General features: G+C 43.6%; 1 protein-coding gene across 1 annotated transcript; it reads left to right on the plus strand.

Moving 5' to 3' along the window:
- The first annotated feature begins 761 nt into the window (after nucleotides 1-761).
- Nucleotides 762-12,809, plus strand: SHCBP1 (SHC binding and spindle associated 1). Its single transcript, XM_039721300.1, has 13 exons — nucleotides 762-894; nucleotides 1,403-1,591; nucleotides 2,112-2,227; nucleotides 2,873-3,081; nucleotides 3,860-3,952; nucleotides 4,671-4,904; nucleotides 5,011-5,176; nucleotides 6,447-6,567; nucleotides 9,531-9,662; nucleotides 10,557-10,675; nucleotides 11,447-11,533; nucleotides 11,958-12,099; nucleotides 12,324-12,809. The coding sequence occupies exons 1-13, from the start codon at nucleotides 777-779 to the stop codon at nucleotides 12,641-12,643; spliced, it is 2,046 nt and encodes a 681-aa protein (XP_039577234.1). The 5' UTR covers nucleotides 762-776; the 3' UTR covers nucleotides 12,644-12,809.
- The last annotated feature ends 8,642 nt before the right edge of the window (nucleotides 12,810-21,451 follow it).

Raw genomic sequence — 21,451 nt, forward strand, 5'->3', positions numbered from 1 at the left:
CGGGTGGTGCCGGGATGACTGGGGCTGTGCCGTGCCGTGCCGTGCCGTGCCCGGTGCTGCTGGGGCGGGCAGGGAGCGGCTCGGGGCGGGCACGGCTCCACCGCCGTGTCGGAAATCCACGGCAGCCCTCTGGTGGCCGCCGCTGTTCCCGAGCAGTTGCTTTGGCTCCAGTGCCCACCGCCCTTACCGTGACACTCGGAACGCGCCGGGTGGCCTCGGGAGAAGCGCTGGGCATGGACCAGGCCGGTGCTTTACATCCTGATCCGCTGCTTTCTGTGCACGAACCGGCCAGGGCTGGAGGCAAAGCGGGGCTGCCCGGCGCTCCAGTGAATTCAGTTCTGTTAGTTGTGGGCTCCTTTATTTGTTATTGATTTTTTTTTTTCTTTTTTGAGGGTGCTGATTGTTGGGTGCTTTTACATTTTTTGCGGCTTGGCCGCTTCCTCTCTCCGGGCGCTGTACATCCCTCTCGGCAGGGATGGCAGCACTCCCAGCCGCCAGGCGGAGCGAGGAACGCCCGTCCCCGCCGGCAGGGCCGCCCGTTGCCTGCGGGGCCGCAGGGGGAGGTTCCCCCGCTCCGCGCCGCTCCCGCCCGGCCCCGGAGCGAGCTCCGCCACGCACGGGACAGCGGCGGCTGCGGAGAGCTCCGCGCGCCAACGGCCGCCGCCTCCGACAGCCAATCAGAGCGGGGCGCTGCCGCCGCGAGCCAATGAGGGCGCGGCCAGGGCGCGGCGCTGGCGCCGGCAGTTGCCCGGGCGGTTTGAAGCCGAGCGGGCGGAATGGCGGAGCTGCGGCCGCCGGGACCGCAGGGGGACGGCCGGGACTCGCCCGCCGCGGGTGCTGCCGCTGCCGCCGCTGCCGGCCCCGGTCCACGGGAGCGCCCCGAGCAGGCCGAGGGTACGGGCTGCGTGTGCCTGCGGGCAGGGAGGGCGCGGGGAGCCGGGTGGGCAGGGCAGGCTGTGCTCCGCGCTCGGGCGGTGCCCGCGGGATGAGCTGCGTGGTGTGGACGGGAGGGGCGGCCAGGTGAGGCCGGGCTGCTCCGGCGGGGCTCGGATCCCTCGCGGGCCGTGCTCCGGGCAGGGAATCCCCGCTTGGCTGGACGACCCTGGCACCGGCCGGCCCGGGCTGGAAACGCTAGGGCTGGCTCTGGAAACCAGCTCTGAAACGTGGTGGAGTTGTTTTCCTGTTCATCGTGAAGATCTGGTGTGTTTCTCGGTGCCTACCACTGCGCTGAAATGGGCGGCCACTGTGTGTGGATTTGAAACGCTTCACCAAGGGTGGGTTAAGGCGTGCTGTAGAAGGCAGGATCACGATGGACCTTGGGCTGAGCAGTTCTTTGGGAACAGGAGCGGGTGGTTGATGTGACAGTTTGTGGGGTTTGCTTTACTCCCGCTCCTCTTCCCAGACCGGCAGCGGGAAGATGCCGAGAGCGACTGGAGTGCTGACTCCTGGAGTGACTATGGCAGTCGTGACAAGCCGGGCACTACTTTGGGCAGGACTGTGCCAGACGGGAACGTGCTTTTCCCGGATATTTTTCACACCAATCATCTTTTGTTTTACGAGCGATTCAGCGCCTACCAGGATTACATCTTGGGTAAGTAATTTTTTCATATGAAAGTAAGGCAGCGTTAGTTTTCTTGTAGTAACTTTAAACAATTTAGTTTAAGTGAAGTCAATTGTATATATTAAGCTGTGAGATGCTTTTAATAATGCGGGCTGGAAAAGATACAGTGTCCTGCCTACTTATGCTGTAACCTCAGCTGCTCCAGCTGGTGGACCAGGAGGCAGTAATTTTGATGTCAGTAAATAAAATAAGAATGATGGAAAGGCAGAACTATTTGTAAGGAGTGGATCCTATGCCCTATTTTAGCTTGTCTTCCTACATTTTTTTGGTATATTGTAAATCTGTTTAAGATAAGGCACAGGTTATGTGTTTAATACCATTGTATTATCATTTATTTAACACTATTCTGCTTTCATGAGCATAATAGAACAAAGTCCAACTTTTGAGGTGGTGGAGGAACATTTCAATCGTGTTGACTTTCATTTTCCAGTGGTCTGGAGGAGTTTCCCTCCGTTCCTGGCATAAATGTGGTGTCTTCCATGTCTTGTAGCGGACTGCAAAGCCTCGGAGGTGAAGCGGTTCATGGCTGAGTACCTGGAGAAGGTGCTGGAGCCCTCGGGCTGGCAGGCCATCTGGCGCACCAACGTGTTTGAGGTCCTCGTTGGGGTGAGTGGGTCCCTGCTGCCCAGGCATTTGTCTCCACTTAACGCAATTTACCTCTCTGACAGACTTTTCTAAGTCTTTCAATGCCCAGGTTGTACGTCTGTGTTGCCAACCTTGGATGTTCAAACTTGCAGTTCCATCACATGGTTGAGGAGGGAAAAACTTTGTGGCCCCTCAGCTCTTTTCTGCCCAATTAGTGACAAAATGGCTTTCACTGGCCCAGACTATCTCTTTGGATTGTTTGTATCCTGTGGGCACTTTGAAAAATGAGTCTTAAAGGAGTTCCAAAGGGCTCTGAAATACTGATTTGTTTGAGTCTGAGGACATTACTTTTGCCATTTTTTAAAAACAGCAAGACAAAAAAAAAAGGGAGGGGTGGAAGCAACTTACTGGCCTTGTTATGAGTATTATGAGGGATTTGAATGAAGTTTTGGATGCAGAAAAGGCTCTGTAGCTGTGGGGTTGTGAGGAGCTTAACTTGGGTTCTCACTTGAGCTGATGAGACGGCCTTGGCTGTACGGTGCCATTGGTGCTGGTTTGTGTGGGGACAGTGGGGACCCAGCATGGCCCTGACTGAGGCACATCACGTTGCCCTCCCTCAGCTGGATGTGCAGTTCTGAGGGCTTTCAGAGCTGTTTGTTCCCGCAGGTGGTTGATGTGAATTTCCCGGCCCTGAAGGCGGTGGTGCAGCTCAGCCAGCCGTTCCTGTGCGAGTCCCAGGACAGCAGCTTTACCCTGGAGTGCATGCAGGAGCTCCTGGAGCTGAAGGAACATCAGGTCCTGCTGCAGGAGCTCTGGGTTGTGTATGATGAGTCAGGAGAGTTTGACCAGACAGCACTAGCCATAGAGCATGTCAGGTAGGACAACTGCACCCTGCTGCTTCCCAGTGCCTTCTGTCCTGAATTCTTGGGCCATGCTGGCAGCTCCACAAGCCAAGCTTTCCAAAGTAAATCTGAGGACTGGTGCTCTGAGGAGACTGCTTTCCCTCTCTTTCACCCCAGAGTCCCTTGGACTGTGTCACCTGTAGGCTAGTACACTGTTCTTTCTCTTCAATAACATTTTGGTGGATTTTTCTCTTTTTCCTGTCCCATTCTTCTTTGTGCATGTTGCCTCTTCCCCTAAATTAGCTTTTTATTCTTTAGGTGTCTCTTCACATATTCTATTTTTTTATTCTTTATCATCTGTCTCTTCCACCTCCTTTTCTTTCAGGCACTACATGCTGTTTGAAACCTTTCTACAAATAGGCTGTAGGACTGGACAAAAAAAGCTAAAATAATAGCAATGACCTACATTGTCAGAAAGAAAGCTTAGCTGAAGGGTGATTGGCCAAAACCAAACAACCAGAAAGCCTCTGAAGCTGAACAGTGTCAGTCTTGCTATTCAAAACCAGGTTTTGGCTGTTCGCTCCCTTTTGAGGAAGTAGAACACAGGTTATTATGAATTTTGAGCTTAGGCACACAAAATCAAACTCTTTATGCAGGTAAGCAACAGGCAGGAAGGATGACTGTGGGTACTGACAGCCTCAGGGACAGAATATGAATTTCTAGAGAGAGGTGAATTCTCCAATTGGTTATGTTGTGTTTCCAGTGCTGTTGACTCTGCTCTCCTGGGTGATTTAACACTTTGCTTCCAAAGGTTCTTCTACCAGTGCATCTGGAGGACCTGGGATGAGGAGGAGGAGGATGAGTTTGATTACTTTGTGCGATGTGTTGAGCCCCGACTGAGACTGTGAGTGCAAGACCTTTGCTGTTCTTAGGGCAGAGCCACTGGAGCTGTCATGTGGGAAGAGTGACTCACAATTAGGTGTACAAAGCCCCTGTTGACTTGTAAGCCATAGCAAGTTTGTTCTAACAGCATTCACTGTCTGCTGGTCAAAATCTTCTATGGAAAGAGATCACAACTGAGGCTGCCACTTGATTTCTGAGCCTTGGTGTTCCATCAGATGGTGCCCCAAACCCAACAAGAGTCATCCTCACACTCATATGAGTTTAATCCTAATAAAATCTGGCATGGGATGCTCTATTTTTTACCCCTGGGCATAAAATAAAAACCACAACAGAGCTGTATGTAAACAAAAACTTGTAAATTTATCTTTCTCCAGGAGGAATGTGTGTAATCGTTCTCAGTTATTCTAATAAAGGCTTAGATATTACCTTCTAAATTGTTACTGTTTTTTATGGCTGTGCTTATGCCCTTTTTTAGGGTGAGTTTCTGATAGTAGACAATCTTTCAAGGAGGGTGGGCAGCTGTTTAGAAAGTAAAATGTTTGTGTCAGTTCTGATTTTTCTGGTTGTGCTGCTTCAAATAAAATGGAGCAGTGTTGATGTAGACTGCAAAGAACCTTGACTGCAGTAACTGATGCAGAGCTCAGGTTCTCTCCAGTCTCATGTTTGGGCTTTGAGGACTGTGAATGTGCCATGTGCTGACCCCTTGCTCTGAACTGCAGGCACTATGACATCCTGGAGCACCGGGTGCCTTCTGGGCTGGTAGCTGATTACCAGAACTTGTTATCTCAATGTGAAGAGCTCTATGAGAAGTTTCTAAATGTGAGGAACAGCATATCAGGCAATGATTCAGACTCAGAAGCACAAAATGTTTCCATGGTGGAAGGACTAAAGTTGTATGACCAAGTGGAGCACTTAAAGCAAAGGCTAAAACTAATTGAGAATCCTCTGCTGAGGTAAGAGGGGGGTTTGTGCAGGGAGGAGGCTCCCAAGGGGAATCACAGAACTCAGAGGAGGTGGGGACTGGAGGAAGAGCTGTTGGCTCTGTTGCTTTTGTTGCAGGTATGTGTTTGGTTACCAAAAATACGGCAGCCTCCAGGCTAAAGGACTGAGATCAACGGGTGTCAAGGTCATTCATGTTGTGCCCTGGACCATGACAGCAAATCTGCTCCAGCTGTTGACAAGAGACAAACTTTGCCCAGAATCTTGTGGAGCCTTAGAAATACAGGTGCAGTAGCAGGAATTGTCTGTCTGCTGATAGTTTTTCCTCTCAAGAAAAAATGTGGAAGGATAAATTAATTTACCATGAGCAAGATACTACATTTGCAAGATACTACACTGGTGGGATTGTTTTGTCAGTTAAAAAGAAATCATTGTAACTTAAACAATGAGTGGTAAAATTGTATGATTCAAATAATTTCTTCTAATTCATTTGTGCATTGAGTACTCTATATAAGCAGCTTCCTGGGTGCAGGAAATGAGATGAACCTGTAATAATTCTACAATGAAACACTGTAAGGCATGACACTTGAATTTAGTTTTGAAATGCCCATGTCTCCTGATGCTGCTGATAATGACATAGGGTTTGAAGGAGGAATCATGGTTTTCTTGCTTTGCTACTACATAGGAAAGAGATGTATTTTAGGAGCAGCCATGTTTAGTTTTGGTGAATTCAGACAAGACTTGGTACTTCAGCAGTTAAGAAGAGGCTGAATTCCTTAGACCCAAATGAAGTGGTTTGCTGTATTCTGATCATGTTTATGAATTACAGATTGCCAGAATGGAGCCATGGGGAAGGTCCTGGAGTAATTTTTAGGCTATAAATCTGATTTTCTGATCTGGCAACTGAAAAAATGTTCTTATGTTTACCCTGGAATTTGCTGTGAAGCAATAAATGTGTAGTTTTTATTTACTATTTGTAATCCTTCAGCATTGAATCTCTCAGTAATGTTTGTAAAGGATATCAGCCTGCCCTCTTTATCAAGGAAAAATAGTGTCATATGGACACTATTTACCACTGTGGTATTTGAACTCTGTTTGGGGGTGACTAGTACCAGGAGCAAACACAGGAGTATTCAGACTAGCTCTGATCTACTTGCTGAATTATTTGGTTTTTGTTTTCTTTACCTTCTGTCATCTATTTCTTCTTGGCAAATTCATGGCAAATCACTTAGGCACAATTGAAGTGTTGGCCTGGAACCAAGGCCTTAGTGAAGTTTGCTTTGGGGTGCATGTGCTCTTATATGTGTGCCCCAATTTTCTCCTGGGGTGAATGGGTGTGACACAAACATCAAAGTCATGTGTTAAGGCTCTTCTTTTCTGCAGAGGGCTATGATTCTTGAATTCAAAGTAGAAATTTTGTATTATTAGTGCCATTGAAAGGGTTTCTTTAAAGCAAATGCAGCAACATTTAATTGCAAGCAAGCTCTACAGGCATAAATGCATCCATTTTTACAGCATTCTTTGGGAGCTGATTGTATTTTTTTTGTCTTTTGCAGTTTCACCGTGATCCACTATCAGCTGTAAATGCCTGTTATGAAGGAGACAGAGTCATCATCTGTCCTGGCCATTATTTTGTGGATGGCATGTTCTCCATTGCTGATTCAATAGAGATAGAAGGTAGCAGGTTTGCTAGTCTAAAGGTCCTTAAACAAGTAAATGGAATGTCTTAAACTAGCTCTGTAAGGAGTGTAAGGGTTTACTCTTTGCAGAGTTTACCAGGAGCTTTTTTCTTCAGTGTTCCTGTTTCTGCTGTAGGGCTGTGCCTAATGCAGGATGGAGTGAGCTTTTTAATTAGCCACAGTGCAGATAAACTGCAGGTTTTGCTGATTAATATTTCAAATTCATAATTTCCTCTTATTGTTTGCATAAATGGTGATTATATAGGTAATAGAGAGGGTTCAACAGAAACTTAAGGGACTTGATGGTTGTAATAGTGCAAACAGAGAAGTAATTCTGAGAGGCTTCTACTAACTTAGGAGTACTTGAGAAATGTCCTTTTTTCTTCTCTGTCTGGATGTGCCTCAGGGGCAGCCTCTGAGCCCCAGTGCTGTGCAGCCCCAGGAGTGCAAGGGAAGGAGCCAGGAGGTGCTGTTAGGATTTACTGGTGGCACTTGGAGCATGTCAGTGATGGGGAGCAGGGGCTGCCAGTGGCTCTGGCACACACAGGCTCTGCAGTGACTGAAGCACGTGGGTGGAGGAGGGAACTTCTGATCAGCACTTTTTTTCTTCTGCAGAAAAATACACAACAGATGTGATTTTAGGATTTTTCTTGCAAAATATTTGTGTTTTAAACACTTTTGCTTTGCCTGGGATATGTTGTTGTCTCTCCCTCACCATTCTTGATTTCTCAGTGTATCCCTTTGCTTCAGGCAGGCACACACTGTTGCAGTGCTATAGTCTGTTTATCACTGGGTCTTCTGCAGCTGTTCAGATACTTATTTAGTTGCATTTTTATCTTGTCAAAGCTTCTTAATGAGAAGAAGGCTGAGAGTTTAATTTCCTGCTGTTCTGGACTTTATTTTTCTTACCCTTCTTGTTTTATGAGTAATTTTCTTTCTTGCCCATCTCCTGTGTGTGTTTGATTTATACAGACACACATTGTGATAACCAGTGCACCTGCAGGACAAGGGGCATTGATAAAGTGCTTTATTTATCTCAAGAATGACATTGTTCTAAAATTGTGTGTGGTGCTATTTATTGCTTTTCTTGCTTTGAGGAAACAAATAGAAATGGTGCAGTAGCACACATTAAAGGATGAGTTGCTCTATTTTAAGAAGCAAGGCATATAAATATGTATTTTTAGTCAAAGCCATGCTCTGAATAACAAGTGCTTGTCAGGTATTTAATCTTCTTATAAGGACTCCTGTTTTAGATAAGGTATTATACCAGTAGGAGCAGCCAGGAACATTTGAAGTAGCAGCATCAAGACAAACTCTGCTGGCACTAATCTGAGCAGCTGGCTGCTTTGGTGGCTTTTTTGGGATGGAGGGATGACTCATGAAAGATATGTCACTTTGCTTAGTAGAGCTTCTGTTTTATCCCAGCTACTGTGCAGTCAGTACTGAGGTTGAAAGTATGAAGATTAGTAAATCAGGGATAAACTTATAAAGTAAAAAAACAGGAACTAAATAAGGTTAAAGCAGTAGCAGCTGCAGGAAGTCATGATAAAGAGAACTTCCATGCCTGACAAGGAGGTGTTGCAGAGGCACCTGAGAACTTCCCTTCTGCTTGTGCCATGGCTGTTGCAGCTGGCTGGGAGCTGCAGCATCAGCTGTGCTCAGTGGCAGAGGGTGACAGTGGCCTTTGGCTGCTCTGGAGCCCCCAGGCAGGGGCACAGCCCTGCTGGGGACTGAGCAGCACTGGGCAGCAGGTGAGTCTTCATTCTAGAGCTGCTGCTTCAGAGGTGAAGTGTAAAGCAAGCTAAAGGCACTGTTAGAAAACTGCAGGCACTCTGCAGGACAATCATTGCTAAAAGCCCTGCTTTGGGTAATAGCATCTTTCTGTAGTGGTGAGAAGTTAAACTTTTGCTGTCCTGTGGTGCTCTCTTTTTACATGCTGGAACTGCCCATTGCCACCTCCTCTCCAGGGGTGACCATAAGTCAGTAGCAGTGGGAACAGATTTCTAGGTAATATCATGTGTTGAAGTATCAATCACTTAACTTTGCATTAAATGGCCTGTCTTTAAAACTTTCTACCAACTCTTGTTCAAAGCTTTTTATTTTCATTTTGTTTTTAACCTTTCCACTTGCATGTGGCACTATTTATTTATTTATGTACTTGGTTAGAAGCTGGCATCATGCTCGGGCACTTCTTATCTGTGTGTGCTTTCAGAAAATGATAGGACTCGTGCTGCTGTAATGGATGTGGCATTATTGCTTTCCTTATCATGATTCTTGTCAGTGACAAGCAATAAAAGCTTTACATGCTCATAAATTTTCCTGTAAGTGCTTAAATGCTGACAACTATGGATGGTTTAGTAAATCAATGTTGGCATGTGCTTGTGAGAGCTGCTTTTTAAACTGAATTAATCTGGAAGCCTGTGCAACACAGGAGCACTGAATTTTCCCCCAAATTCCATGTAAATATGGAAGCTGAATGAAGCATGCTAACAATATCAAGCCCTTTGCACTTTTTTTTCCTCATGTTGTGGTGTGATTGCTTTTTCCCCTCTGTGTTCTGGGGAGTCTCTGCCTGAACTTCTGTCCTTTGAGAGCAGACTGGAGATGCCTGTGTATCCTCAATTCCTGCACCCCCCCTGCTCTGTTGGTAACTTTTGGGAGCAAGAGCTTTGGTCTTGGCAAATGTGAGCTCAGTTACCCATCTGTTCAACTTTCTCAGATAGCTTTGCATTTTGTTGTGTGCTATTCAAGTAAAGTAACTTTTGAGTTTAGTTTGGGGTCCCTGTACCTTGGCACAGAGGGGGTGTAAGGTGGAGCTTGGCCAGTTGTTGAAAATCCTATTCAAGGCATTAAAACATCACCTTTTAAACTTTTGTCATTGATTTAAATGTCTGTTATGTACTGAGCACCTCATTGTCACCAGATAGTCTCTGAGCTTGCATCTGTCACCTCTGCTCTTAGGCTATGGCCTGCCAGATGATGTCGTGATAGAAAAGCAAGGGAAAGGAGACAACTTCTTTGACTGTACAGGAGCCAATATAAAGATCTCCAACTTGAAGTTAGTGCAGCATGATGCCGTGGAGGGGATTTTAAGTAAGTGTAAAAGCATCTTGACCTTTTTGTAACTCTTTCATAATTAGTGTTAGAATTAAAGCAGAGACCCAGTGTTGCACTTTAACAAAATATTATAAAGAGGAGTCCTACAGGTACACATGTCGAGTCTTCCCCCTCTTTTTTTAAATTTGCTTATAATGTGGAAATCACAATAACTTCTGTTTGTACTTTCAAGGTATTGTGGCTCTTATGTTTATTCTTCTACTGGGATAAGATCATTAACTTGATCTTGTTCTGCTGTTAGGGCAGCCTGACTCTGAGTGCAGCACAGTCTGTGTCAGGCTGCCTGGAAATGGAAACCATTCTTCTTTCCACAGAAGAGCCCCCATGGCAATATTCAGCTGTTGCTGACCCCAGCTGTGCTCCAGTGAGGAGCAGCACGTGCTGTAGGAGTGCTGCAGAACTTTGTTTCCAGCACCTTCAAACAGACACTCAGCTAAGTCTGAGTTGTAACCAAGGGGTTTATTGGCTGTGGCCTTGTCTTTGCAGAAGATGCTAACTAATATTTCTCCTCAACAAACATTTGGGTTCTAAACATGTTAAAATGTTTATTAACACTTGTATGCATGTATTTAATATATTTTGAATCCAAAAGTCTCTTAGGAACGTAATGAAATGAATTATTGCTGTTATAAATAAAAAAGAAGTCAACCTATAAGACAAATCTCCAACCAGTGCTCCCTTGTAGCAGTGTCCCTGCTTAGACCAGAAAAGCAGCATGAGTGCAAACCACACATGAGCAAATCAGTGAATTGAACCTGAAGTGGACAAAATGAAAATATCACACTGCAAAGCTGCTGCAGGGCTGTCTGTAGGAGGGGTTTGTCTTTGCAGAACTGGTTCATCCAGCAGTAATTGTTTCTGTGTATGTAGATGTCCATCATGGGAAAACCACACTGGAGAATTGTGTGTTACAGTGTGAAACCACTGGAATAACAGTGAGGACATCAGCTGAGCTACTGATGAGAAACTCAGATCTCTATGGGGCAAAGGTACACGCTCATTCTTAACTTGGGCTTATTTCCTAATTTAAAATAAAAGTTTATCTCTGGAAATAGTGCAGTCACTCACAGGGTGGCTTCTGTTGCCCTGGAGAGAACCTTTACAAATTCTTTTTGGACAGCTACATGTTACTGAATTAAGATTGGTCCCAGGGGTGTTGTAGCCTCTTATCAAATCCAGTGAAATGTCTCAGGCTGATTTGTGTGTGATGATAGCAAAGTGATGCAGTAACAGGGGACATCTCTGAAATAATCATTGCTGCATGGCTGGTTCATGTCCTGCAGTATTTTCTGGTCTCTCTGCCCATAGCTAGTTTTCATTTCTGTTTCTGCAAGTGAAATGCCCTTTTTGGACACCTTTGGTTCTTACAGAGGGATGCTAAACACAAAAATGGACTCAGATACTCTTTGGGTATTTTGAAGAATGATGGAATTTTGGTATTGAGGCATGAACTAAGGCACAAGCAAGTAAGGCAAGGCTGTTCAGGTACTCTTCAGCAGGCCTTCATGGACTGGTGCCCCATGCTGTGGGGCCTCAGCCTTGAGTACTGCTGCTTGAGATGGGTAACAGAGCTGTGAAGCTGGAGGGGTAACAGGGTTTTGCATTGTGCAAACTGGTAGGTGGACACAAAGATGTGCCATGGAGTGGTCAGGTTCAATGGTAAATGTGCCTAAACTACTTGTGAACTGATACCAACTGTATCTTGTAGGGTAAAAATGTGCCTAAACTACTTGTGAACTGATACCAGCTGTATCTTGTAGGGGGCTGGTGTGGAGATCTACCCAGGAAGTGCGTGCACCCTGCTGCACAATGGGATCCACCACTGCAAGGAGGGAATTCTGGTCAAGGTCAGTCCCAGTCACAAGGTACTGGTTTGCCAACAGCTAATCACTGCTACAGTTAGTGCCAGCAGGTTTGGGTTGGCCCAGAGCCCTGCTGTGCTGTGCTGGAACTCTCACCTGTCACACATGATGCTTGCCTTGCACTTGCCTTGATCCTTGCTGGATGAACCAGTTCTGTAAAGACAAACCCCTCCTACAGACAGACAGCTTTGCAGCAGCTTTGCAGTATATTTCCATTTTTATTCATTCCAGCAATTACCTGGTTTTATTTCTTATCTGCCAGAAGGAGAAAATTCCTTTCTTAATGTCTCCTGTGTTGGTAAATAATCCTGCTCTAGCTAATACAGAGAACTGATTCTACCTAAAACTAGAAGATTTTTCTGTCCCTGAAGCTGGACATGACATGTTAGATTTCTCTTTTGTTCTGCAGAACTTCTTAGATGAAGATTATGAGGTTCCCAGGATAACCATGGTTAATAATATGATCCACAATAACGAAGGATATGGTGTGGTCCTGGTTAGACCAGCAATGCCCTCTGAAATGAAGGATGCTTCAGCACAGGGAACAAAAGGTACTTTTCTTTGCTTAGAAGAAACTCCTGAAACTACTAAGTCAGTCTGGTATACCCAGGTTTTTGGATTGCATACTTCATAATTGTAAAATTTGTGCCTGTCATGAAGTACCAAAGAGTGGGATGAGTTGACAATGTTATGATTGAAGGAAATTAATTCCAGGATTTTTTAATGATGTGGCTGCTTTGCATGACTGTTGGTGACATTCTGTTTCCTGCCTTAGGGTGTACACAACCTACCCAGGCAGGTGATGAGACAGCCTGTGCAGAGGGCTCCAGGCAAGAACAACCTGGATGTGTAACTGATGAGTTGGAGCTTTATAAGCGAGCTGAGACTTCTGAACAAACTGAAAACAACTCTGAAATTGCAAATGTACTTGGGGCTACTTCTGCAAAGAAGAAACAGATACAGAGGAAAAGACTGAGTGAACTGGGATTTACAGAAGCTGATGACAACTTAATGTCACAGGAAATGTTTGTTTCTGTTGATGGCAATCAGTTCAAGTGGAATGGGAAAGGAAGTTTTGGTATCTTTTTTTTCTGACTGTCTTGATGCCTGCTGCCATTGCAGTAGGATTTGTACAGTTATTAGTTAGGTCATGTGCCAAGAATTGTGCAATGGTGTTATGCTTTTATTACCCAAGTGTAATCCCTATTAAAGGACTGCGGCTGAAACTCACTTGATTCTTCTGTCCATCTTCTCCACACCTTAAATCTCCTGGGTGAGCTGCCTTTGTGATGTACACATAGTACTTCTTTCCCTTGCATTTCATTTTAAGCCTGGCTGAGCTCTAGACAATGTCTTGTCTCTGATAGTGATAAAGCTAATTTTAAAAACAGGTTGGAGGGCCCCCAGTGGCTCATATGATCCCACCTCCCCTGGCTCCAGCAGGGCCAACACAGAGCTCATGGCCCAGGATCTTGTCCAGGATTGCTGTGGAATGTCCCCAGTGAGGGAGACCCCACACCCTCTGTGGGCAGCCTGTTCAGTGCTCGGGCACTGCACAGGAAAGTTCTCCTCATGTTCAGGTGGAACGTCCTGGGCATCAGCTCCTGCCTGTGCCTCTTGTTCCACTGCTGAGAGCTGGTCCGTGCTCTGCCACCTCCCTTTGGGCACTGACACAGGGATGGGATGTCTTCTCTAGGCTGAGCAGGCCTGATTCCCCCCCAGCTCCCTCATCCTGTCCTCACCAGAGATGCTCCTGTCCCCTCACCATCTGTGTCACTCTCAGCTGGCCCTGCTCTGTGACAGGAGGTGTGAAAGCCTTTGTCTGCATCTCACCTCTTTCCTGGTCTTTGAAGTCATTCCCTTCTGCTCCCTGATTTGTGGAAACAAACTGTAAACCACAACTGCCTCGAGTATCCCCTGTTCAGACATGTCTGCCTTTGTTCCATTTCCATTCCTGGGGCAGGTTTCATAGATTATCATATTTTTCTTTTTGGCATTGTATGATGTAGTAGTAGATTGCTTTTCAATTGTGAAGCTTTGCGTTTTCTTTTGGACATGAAAATATAAGTTCTTAATTGTCTCATGGCAGATAGATGCTTGATTATTTTAATTAGAATAATTAAATTCAGAGAGAGCAGCTGAATTAGCCAGATTTAAGTTGCTATTTCAGTGTATCCATTTATGCATGGACACTTCATTATGGTTAGGGTTATTCTGCCTTTTTTGGCTATGTGTACCAGGCTAACCCTTGCTCTTTGCTGAATAATGAAGCGATACAATAAATTAATCTCTTGGACTTTTCAAATTGCAATTTCTTTCAAAGCAATGAAGAAATTGCCAAAACCCCCACACAGATGAGTATTGGTTTTGTTTTTTCCATTAGGTATATGAGGTGCTTGTATTTTTACTCCTAATGAAAAATCAATTTCTACTGTTTGAGGATGATACTCTGCAGTTTTCAACTTAAGCATCATCTGTGTTTATGTTCCTTCCCTGACTGAGAGTAATTTCAACAAGCCAATAATTATTTTGGTAGTGCTGTTTTAGAATTTTCTTTGACTCTATTCCTATATAAGTGGGAAAACTTGTTTGAGACATTTCTAATGTTATGGGGAAATTACAGTAAAGGCACAGAGAGCATCCTCACTGATAAATGTATACTGTAGCACATAAAAAGCTGTGCTAGGAACATTGATGAGAAAAATTAATATGTATAAGACCTCTCTATTATGGTGAAATCCACCATTTCTATTCCCAGCCTAATTCCAGGACCAGCTAATGTGAAAAGCAGTTTCCAAATCCACCTTGAATTGTGGTTCATGTGACCTTTGGATACTTAGAATATAATTCCATTATGGGTTGGAGAGCTATTTTAGCTTGAACTGTATCTTACAGGATCATACTTCCTTACTTTTGCTACTGCAGTAATGCTGTTTCTACAAAACTTTGTATAAAATTGTTAGTTCTGTTTTCCTCTCTGCTCTTTATCAGAAGCAGCAGTCTGGCCTTACCACGTTGCTTTTTGAAGATGTGATTGCAGTAGAATTAACTACCTGAAATGTTTAAGAACATAGGTCTTGGGCAACACCAGTAAAATGTTTTAGAAGCTACATTAGAATGAATGATGGTTTCATTTCTACAACAACTCTACAAATAATGGAGAAAAACTCATCCAGTATTTTGAAGAAGAAAAGATCATTAATAGTAAGCTTCTAACCTGGAAAGTGTGTTAGTAAGTGAGGAAAAAAAGAACAGTGGAATAAAGCCTTAGAAACCAGTTATGCCACCAAATAAATGTTCAGACATAAAATAGCAGGGTGAACTTTCTTGAAGACAAAATGTTTTAAAGGGATCTTATCTGACTGCATTAAGAGAGTTTGATTTAAATTTATACTAAATCCATTATTGTAATGTCAGATTATGTAGAGAGTTAAAAATAAACCTTAGCCTGCTATGAATAATTCTCTATTCTAAATACTGAAATGCTTCAGCCAAAAGTAGGAAGGAATGAACACAGAACAACTCACATATCTTACCAGAATGCTGTACATGCTTTTACTTTGTGCTACTTATGCCTTTCTTTTGGGAGACCTTATTTTCAAATGAGTTAACAAGGGGTGTAGAATTAACACAGACTGGCATCATAACTTCTCTTGCTTCAGTGTTTTCGAATCCAAAAGAAAATAGTGTTTTGGAGTGTATTGATGACATCCTGGGTGCTCTCATTAGATGTGCTGCTTTGTAACATGAAGTGATTAAAATGTTATAAATGCTGATTTCAGGTGTAGGGAAATAGCTATAACTTTACTATTTTGTGGCTTCTTAGACTATAGCAGAGAGGTCTAGAGCTTTTGAGTATAGTCCATTTAACAAGAAATTCAACATTTTTAAAGGGGAAACAAAGTATCCATAGGGGGCTTCAACTTTCATATTATCTCCCCAGACAAACAGGCATTGCTGACTGACTATTAGGCATTCTGAGGACATTCCTAAGGTTTCATTCCAGATTGCAGATGTCCCTCGAAAAGGACTTTTATTTTCTCTAAACTCTTTGATTGTATAAAAATAGTTGTAATTTTGGAAAATATTTACTCAGTAAGAGAAACAACACCTAGATGTTTTACAAGTGAATTTAGTGCTGTCTGATATGCTTGACTGACAGCCCTTGGGACAGGATGCTCCATTTGGTGTCCCAGAGCAGACACACTCTAGAGTAACAATGTGCCAGAACTGTTAAAAATTCAGAGTGAAAATTCAGTCTCTTTCTGTGTTCGTGGTGGTGCCATGTATTCCATCTGTCCTGCTAATGCAGGCAGTAAAGCACACATCTCTCCTAGATACATTGACTTTATTAAGGCAGAGATCTGTCTGCATGTAAAATATGATTACCTAAACAATTCATATAGTCTAGGTCTAAGATTTCTGCCAAGCAGTTACTGCAGCTGGTTACTATAGAAACAGGCAAAGGAGGCTGGTTTATATTTGTTACTTCACTCTGTGTGGCTTTCTATTTTCTTGTGTTTTGTTTCAGATGGGAAACATGCCAGTGTAATGTCTCTACACAAACAGTTTAAAGCTGGTGTAAGCCAGTCCCATGGGGAGTGCAGCACTTTTTCCTTGTGTAAATCACTTGTTTGTGGGAGTGCTCTGCCCCAGTGCTCAGCTTCCTCAGTCATTTTTGTGTGTAAGACCATATTGGCAGAGGCACTGGTACTGTTTGTGCTCCCTCCCTCCTGGAACACATCTATTAGTTGGGTTTTTATTTAAAAAAACCCTGCAAACTGCACTAAATCAAGGTGAGCACACAAGGAAAAGTGGGTGGACATAAAAAGTGCCTGTAAAGCTCAACAGTTTCATATATCAAGACACAGTTAGGGCTTTCAAATTAGGGCACAGTGGAGAAAGTCCCAGCAGCTTCATTGACTGAAATAGAGCAGCCAGAGAGGAAGGCAGTGAGTGAAGGGCAGGGTAAGTGTCAGTGGAGAAAAAGGATGAACATGGTGAAGGACAATTGTGCTCTACATTGAGCTTTCTTCCTTGGGAAAATATTCAGCTACTGAAAACCACCAGTTGACAGGAAGGGAAAGAAATTCACAAGTGAATTTGCAAAGCTGTTCTGGGCTTTCCACCAAAGCAGTGGTGATTTTGGACAGGTAAATGGGTCAGTCTTTGTGGCCTGAACAGCTCCTATAGAATCTGGAGTGCACAATGAGTGCAGGTGTCCTTGTGTGCAGGGGAGCTGGGCCCTGGCTGAAAGCAGCCACATCCCAGTGGCCCAGGGACTCGTGGCTCTGTTTGGGGAGGGTTTGCTGCAACTGACCCAGCCATTCCTTCTTTATTCTATGTGGTTCTGCTCCTCACCTGCTAAAACTGAAAACCCATGGAGATATCTCACCTGCATACAACGCAATGCAAAGTGGTTTAGTTGTGTAATTTAAAGCTATATTTACTGCACATCCAGTCATATGTGATCTTTCTGATATGTCAAGATTCTGTGGAAAGCTTCAATTTCTTTCCATCTGTAACAAGTCCCTCCTGTACATACAACAGGGAGTGGATGCTGCAGAAGTCTTGAGGTCTGTATAGTCTTAACTTTCTCCTTCATTTAATCATAGTATTTAATCATAGTACATTAGATTGATTTAAAATTATTATAGCTATCTGGTAAAAAAATCCATAATGGAAATAGAGAATGTTAACCCAAAGAAGATTATTCTGCAGTATTTGTGCCCCAGCAGATGTTTCTCTTTGATAAGTGCTGCAATCAGTGCAAAGAATAGGGAGTTATATCCTTTCACGCTGAAATGTGCATGGAAATCTTTTCCATTTTATTAAAAAAAAAAAGGGTTTGTGGGTTTAAAAAAAATCCAGCTCTAGCCTGTGATTCAGAAGACTGGCAGGTGAAAGCTGCCTCCTGATGACCTTACTCATTCAGAAAAAGAACAGGAGTAATTTTCTTCTTCAATAGAAAATCTAACATATGCCTAAAATTCATCTTGTGATTATGGTAAATTAGCAATACTGACATGAGCAGTTCCTTTGTTCAGGAGACAGGCTGCTTGAATCTGAGTGCAGCTGAGGCCAGAGCTGCCCCAGCCATGGAAGCAGAGGCAGCCTGGCAGAGGCTCCCCAGCAGCAGGGCACAGCTCCATGCCCTGCTCTGCAGGAGCACACAGCAATCCTCCAGCAGTTATTGCTGTGCAGGACACCACCTACCTAACAAAGCCACAAATCTGTGCCTCTGGATGTTGCTCTCCATCTCTATTCCAGATCATCCATTTGGTTTTGTTTTGGTGGGATTTTTCAACCAAGCTGGGCAGATGAAAATTTTCATGTTTTCTGTCAAATTGCAGAGAAAAGTTCTGTACAGAATCTTGAGGTATTCCTGTTACTCTGTACCATACTGACAGTAAACCAATTTCTATCTTCTTTAATTTCTATCCTCTGGAGAGTTTGTAATTTTGAGCAAGTATTTTGTCTCTTATCATATCTGAATTTGGGTTTTCTAGCCGAGTCCTGTGAAGAGTTCTGTCACAGGCCCTTTGTGAGCCTGGGCAGGTCCTGCCAGGTGGTTTTTGTGTGCTTACTCTGATACAGTTCACATTCCTGATGGAGGCCTGCAGGGAGCATGGCTCATCCCTGCTGCTTGTGTCTGTCAGAAATTCTCATCCTAATTTTCGGGTTTGTTATTAAACCATTTTATTGGAAACATGACAAGTTTGGGAAAAAAAAAAGTTTCCTTCCAGTTCAACATGAGCAGGTGCTGTATCACTGGTGTGTGGCTGTCCTGGTTGTGCTGCCACACTGACATGGTCCAGGTAAATTTAACCATGGCATTTATTGTGATGCATTATCAACTCTGTACCAGTCAAATTCAATACCTGTGTTCCTGCAGAATTAGACATCAAGGATTCTTTTTTCTGAAGAAAATAGTGGTTGCAAAGCAATTTTTAAGACGTACTTTTGGTAGTTCTAAAAGCTAAGAGACTTCCTCAGATACTGAAGCATGGAAAGAATATATAATTTCATTCTTTATGTATTGAAGTTTATAAGGAATGAAATTGTTTGGGACTGAAAATCTGTCCCAAAGCCAGGCCAAATCTTCATGTAGAAATTGGATTATAGATAAAAAAGTGCATTTCTTAAGGAAGCAATCCACTGCTTAGATGTGCTCGAATAGCCCTTCTGCTTTGTTTTGGTAATTCCTGAGGATTCATGTCTGGGAATGCCAAGAACCAACCATGCTCCTTTCCCCTACCTTGGATTCATTCATGCCTTTCATGCTTTTATCCAGAATGTCTTTGCAGGGTTTAAATAGCTGTACCCTAAGCTCTGTGAGTCACTGGAGGAGAAATGGAGATGAGCAAATGAATCCTTAAAAAAACTTGTAGTAGCAAGGATTTTTAAACTGCATTAATTTCACAGGCATTGATTGCTGTGCTTGCAACAGCTACTGAGAAACTGTTCAACCTGTTCTGTGAGGACTATTCACAATGGAGCAAGGTTGCTGTTTATTGCACTTACAGTATCCTAGGAACCAGTCCTTTGCATCCATCTGCTTTTTGTGGGCACAGTTTATTTTACAGAAATTTTGTTGATGTTTCTATATAGTAAGCTGTACAAATTCTATTCATCTGCCTCCTTGTACTGGAAACTTTTTTCTTGACGATGACTTTTCATCAAAACAGATTAAAACCCTTTTCCAAAATTAAGAAATGTATATTTGAAAGTCCTGTGGTTTAATCATCTATGTGTGCTCACACTTGTGAAAAATATTGTGCTCTAATATGAGTTTGTCATGTTTTCATTCTCATATTACACATCTCTTTCATTTTATGTGTTTGGATATGTTTAGAAATAAAAGGTTGAACAGTAGTTAAGAAATTTCACATTTATTGCTCTCTGTACAGCCACATTTTTTAGCAGATACAACTGTGGTCATTCTTAGGCAGAAGGACACCCAAGGATTACTTTGTGCTGTAGTTTGAACTATTCAATGAGACAGCACACATGAAATGCATGAGAGAGGGTAAAAATATGGGACTTTTAGCACAGAAGTATTTTTAGTTGCTAATTTTGATTATATTGTCAAACAGCACAATGCATTAAATGATGACAGTGATACATGGTGATGCCACTGGTAATGTTTAATATGAGGTTTTTCTTGCACTGGATACTTAGAGCCTCTTTATGTGGACAGTTAATCTGCATTAGCTGTGCTTAAGGAAAGAGGATCAGTCAAAGAACTGTCTATTTTAATTGTAATCAATTTAGGAAAGCTTAGGGAACCATATAGGGGAGACCTCCATCATAATCTGAGCTGCAGATGTACAAAGGAAACACAAGCTAACACCAAAAAGCCAGAGAGAACTGATCTCTTCTGCAGAAGGACGTGAAGTAAACATGATTTAGAATGAGCAGCCTTGGGCTAGAGCTCTGATACCCAGGCAGGCATAGCAGATACCAGGAGATTTATGGGAGGGCTGACACTGCCCGGGGTCTCTTGCACAGCTGGGTCCTCCAGGACAGTGGCAGTGGCAAACATCCCCAGCCCTGCTGTGGTTCCAGCCATCGGGAGCACTGCACAGCTCTCTGGGGTGTGCCAGTGGTGGCACAGGAGGAGTTTGTGCCACTGTAGCACCACAGAGAGCAGGTGACAGTGGCACAAATCCTCCTCGGGCTCCTCCTGCCCTGGGCTCTTGGGAGCTGCTTTCCCTTTCCCTGGCACAGGAGCATCAGCACGGAGCTGTTTACACTGGCAGGTGGCTCTGTAGCTCCTCCAGGTGTGCTGTGGCACTGAGAACAGCCTTTGATTCTCTCTGCTCTGGGCCAAGAGTGATCCCTGGGCTCCACTGCACCTCCAGCTCCTGGCCCAGCACCCGCAGCTCTCCCAGATGTTACAAACAATTTGGTAGCTGCTGTTTCCAGCTGAGGGCTGTAAGAATGCTGGGTTGGGTAGCACCTCAGTGCCAGCAATGCCTGGGGTGAAATGGTTTTGCACATGACATCTTTTCTGTGCCTTGTGAAACCACCTCAGTCCTGGCAAGCAGAAATACACAGTCTGACCCACTGGTTATAAGTCTGAACTGGAGAAACATTTTTTTTTAAATATAACACAATTCAGCAGGTAATTTCTATTTGTCTTATGCATTTTTATGTCCAAGCTACTCTAATATTACTTCTACTTGTACTATTTTTCTTACTGCTGAACATAACCATCAGCCTCTGTTAAAGGTACTACAACCATTTTCTTCAGTTAGCAAAGGACATAATTGTCTCCAGTAAGATTTAAGCTTGTTCTTTAAAGCTTAAGTGTTCTCCTAAACTGCTGTCTGCCTGATAGCAATCAGAAATGGATATTCATTCCATCGATTCACTGCCTTCAGAAGGATGAGCTTTCTCTCATCTCAGAGTAAGACTATTTATGAAGCAATTTAATAAAAGATATAGATAAAGAGCAGGACCATAAAGCTGGGATTTATTCAGTTACTTTGGTAAGGCAGCCAACATTATATTCTTTCCATTTTAACTGATCTAAACCATTTCCTTCTGTACTGGTGTGAAAAATGCACATACCACTCAGTCAAGAATCTTTGGAGAGTCCCCTCAGATGTAGCAACGCTGTTCTTCTTCACTTAAACTCTGATGTAGAATTTATTCCTAACAAAGTGTTTGTTAATCCATGCACTGTCTCATTGAAACTTTCCCACTTGTTTAAATGCTGTTTATATTTCCATAATTCTAGATCTGCATTTTTTATAATTTTTTGGGGTGGTTTTTATGATTTGATTTCTTCCTTTAATAAAAGCCAACCCAGTCTTTTCTTGTTGTCTTTGATGGGAGACCCCTGTGGATAGATAAAAGGTAGGAGAACAGAGATAGTGGTGAAGGTAATCTCAGCCC

This window comes from Passer montanus, unplaced genomic scaffold (genome assembly GCF_014805655.1).
Source record: "Passer montanus isolate IOZ18808 unplaced genomic scaffold, ASM1480565v1 scaffold45, whole genome shotgun sequence".
Taxonomy (NCBI): Eukaryota; Metazoa; Chordata; class Aves; order Passeriformes; family Passeridae; genus Passer; species Passer montanus.

What these genes read in the sequence shown, in the direction of transcription:
- SHCBP1 (XM_039721300.1), top strand. Translation starts at nt 777, where the DNA reads ATGGCGGAGCTGCGGCCGCCGGGACCGCAGGGGGACGGCCGGGACTCG. An exon ending in ATTGAGAATCCTCTGCTGAG is followed by an intron (nt 4,905 to 5,010) that starts GTAAGAGGGGGG and finishes CTTTTGTTGCAG; the next exon opens with GTATGTGTTTGGTTACCAAA. An exon ending in TTCAGCACAGGGAACAAAAG is followed by an intron (nt 12,100 to 12,323) that starts GTACTTTTCTTT and finishes TTCCTGCCTTAG; the next exon opens with GGTGTACACAACCTACCCAG.